This window comes from Colobus angolensis, unplaced genomic scaffold (assembly GCF_000951035.1).
Source record: "Colobus angolensis palliatus isolate OR3802 unplaced genomic scaffold, Cang.pa_1.0 Scaffold119, whole genome shotgun sequence".
NCBI classification, from domain to species: Eukaryota; Metazoa; Chordata; class Mammalia; order Primates; family Cercopithecidae; genus Colobus; species Colobus angolensis.
Window position 1 is genome coordinate 255,912 of NW_012113030.1, and position 1,642 is coordinate 257,553.

The 1,642-nt window shown below is 43.4% G+C and overlaps 1 protein-coding gene across 1 annotated transcript in view; it reads right to left on the minus strand.

Annotated features, from left to right (window-relative positions):
* Positions 1-1,642, minus strand: part of PPP2R3C (protein phosphatase 2, regulatory subunit B'', gamma) — a 34,642-nt gene that overhangs the window by 9,816 nt on the left and 23,184 nt on the right. The window contains exons 6-7 of the mRNA XM_011926552.1: positions 1,128-1,183; positions 964-1,047 (exon numbers count right to left, since the gene is read on the minus strand). Coding sequence (XP_011781942.1) covers positions 964-1,047; positions 1,128-1,183 — 140 coding nt within the window. The remainder of the gene's footprint in view (positions 1-963; positions 1,048-1,127; positions 1,184-1,642) is intronic.

Consider the following 1,642-nt stretch of genomic DNA (forward strand, 5'->3'; position numbering starts at 1 on the left):
CACCTGCTGGGCACAGTGGCTCATACCTGTAATCCCAGCACTTCGGGAGGCTGAGGCAGGCGGATCATGAGGTCAGGAGTTGGAGATCAGCCTGGCCAACATAGTGAAACCCCATCTCTACCAAAAATACAGAAAAATAAGCCAGGCGTGGTGGCGGGTGCCTGTAATCCCAGCTACTTGGGAGGCTGAAGCAAGGAGAATCGCTTGAACCTGGGAGGTGGAGGTTGCAGTGAGCCAAGATAATGCCACTGGACACCAGCCTGGATAACAGTGCGAGACTCCATCTCCAAAAAAAAAAGCCAAAGGAGTCAAAAGATCCCCAACAAGATAATGTAGAATAGTTCCATCAGTAGATCCTGGGAACTGCATTTTATCAACAAAGCATGACAACAGCTAATGTTCATAATGGTGCTCCTGAGTCAACAAGGATCAAATTACATTCTATTCTATTGAAAAGAAACTGTATAACTTAAAAAGGGTTCTGCTGGATGCAGTGGCTCATGCCTATAATCCCAACACTTTGGGAGGCCAGGACAGGTAGATTGCTCGAGCCCAGGAGTTTGAAACCAGCCTGGGCAACACAGTGAGATCCCATCTCTAAAATAAATTTTAAAAATTAGCCAGGCATGGAGCCTGTACTCCCAGTACTGGGGTCGGTGGAGTGGGGTGGGGACACTGAGGTTGGAGGATCGAGCCCAGGACTTCAAGGCTGCACTGAGCCATGATCGTGCCAGTGCACTCCAGCCAGGGTGAGAGAGTGAGACCCTGTCTTCAAAAAGGTTGGGGGGAGTCCAAAAAGTTAAAACATTGGTATTTAAACAAGTAAATTTTGGTAATGTACAATACTAGAGCTTAAGGTAATTAAACGCTTTGATCTTAAGCTATATCAGTGTATGTACAAAACTGTACTCTGAACACCAATCACCTGAAGAATAGATAATTCAAATTTTAGTATTATGATAGGAACATACCATAAACTCTTAGGGCAGAAGGAGCAGAAAACCAATTTGTTTCTTGACTCTCCTTGGACAGTTCCTCATCCCTTAGCTAATGGAACATAAAATAAAGACATAATTAGAAGATAGCAACTGTCAAGTGATACAATTAAGTACTTTAAAAACATTTACCTCCAATAAATCATCTAGGAAGCTGCATGCTAAAATATCTTGAATTTTTATCTTTCCTTTAAGAACATAAAGAAACACAATTAATTTCATTTTAAGAAAAGAGCAACTCAATTAAAAAAAAAATTTTTTTTCACAAAAGCAATCACACAATTGATATTTTAAAGCTTCTAGCTCTTATGCTCCACAGTCCTTAATACATATTGTTACAAAGAGAGAAATCTCTACCAGGCGTGGTAGCTCACATCTGTAATTCCAGTACTTTGGGAAGCCGAGGTGGGTGGATCACCTGAGGTCAGGAGTTCGAGACCAGCCTGGCCAATATGGGGAAAGCCCGTCTCTACTAAAAACACAAAAAATTAGCTGGGTGTGGTGGTGGGCGCCTGTAATCCCAGCTACTCTGGAGGCTGGGGCAGGAGAGTCGCTTGAATCCGGGAGGCAGAGGTTGCAGTGAGCTGAGATCAAGCCATTGTACTCCAGCCTGGGGAACAAGACCAAAACTTCATCCCTATCCTGCA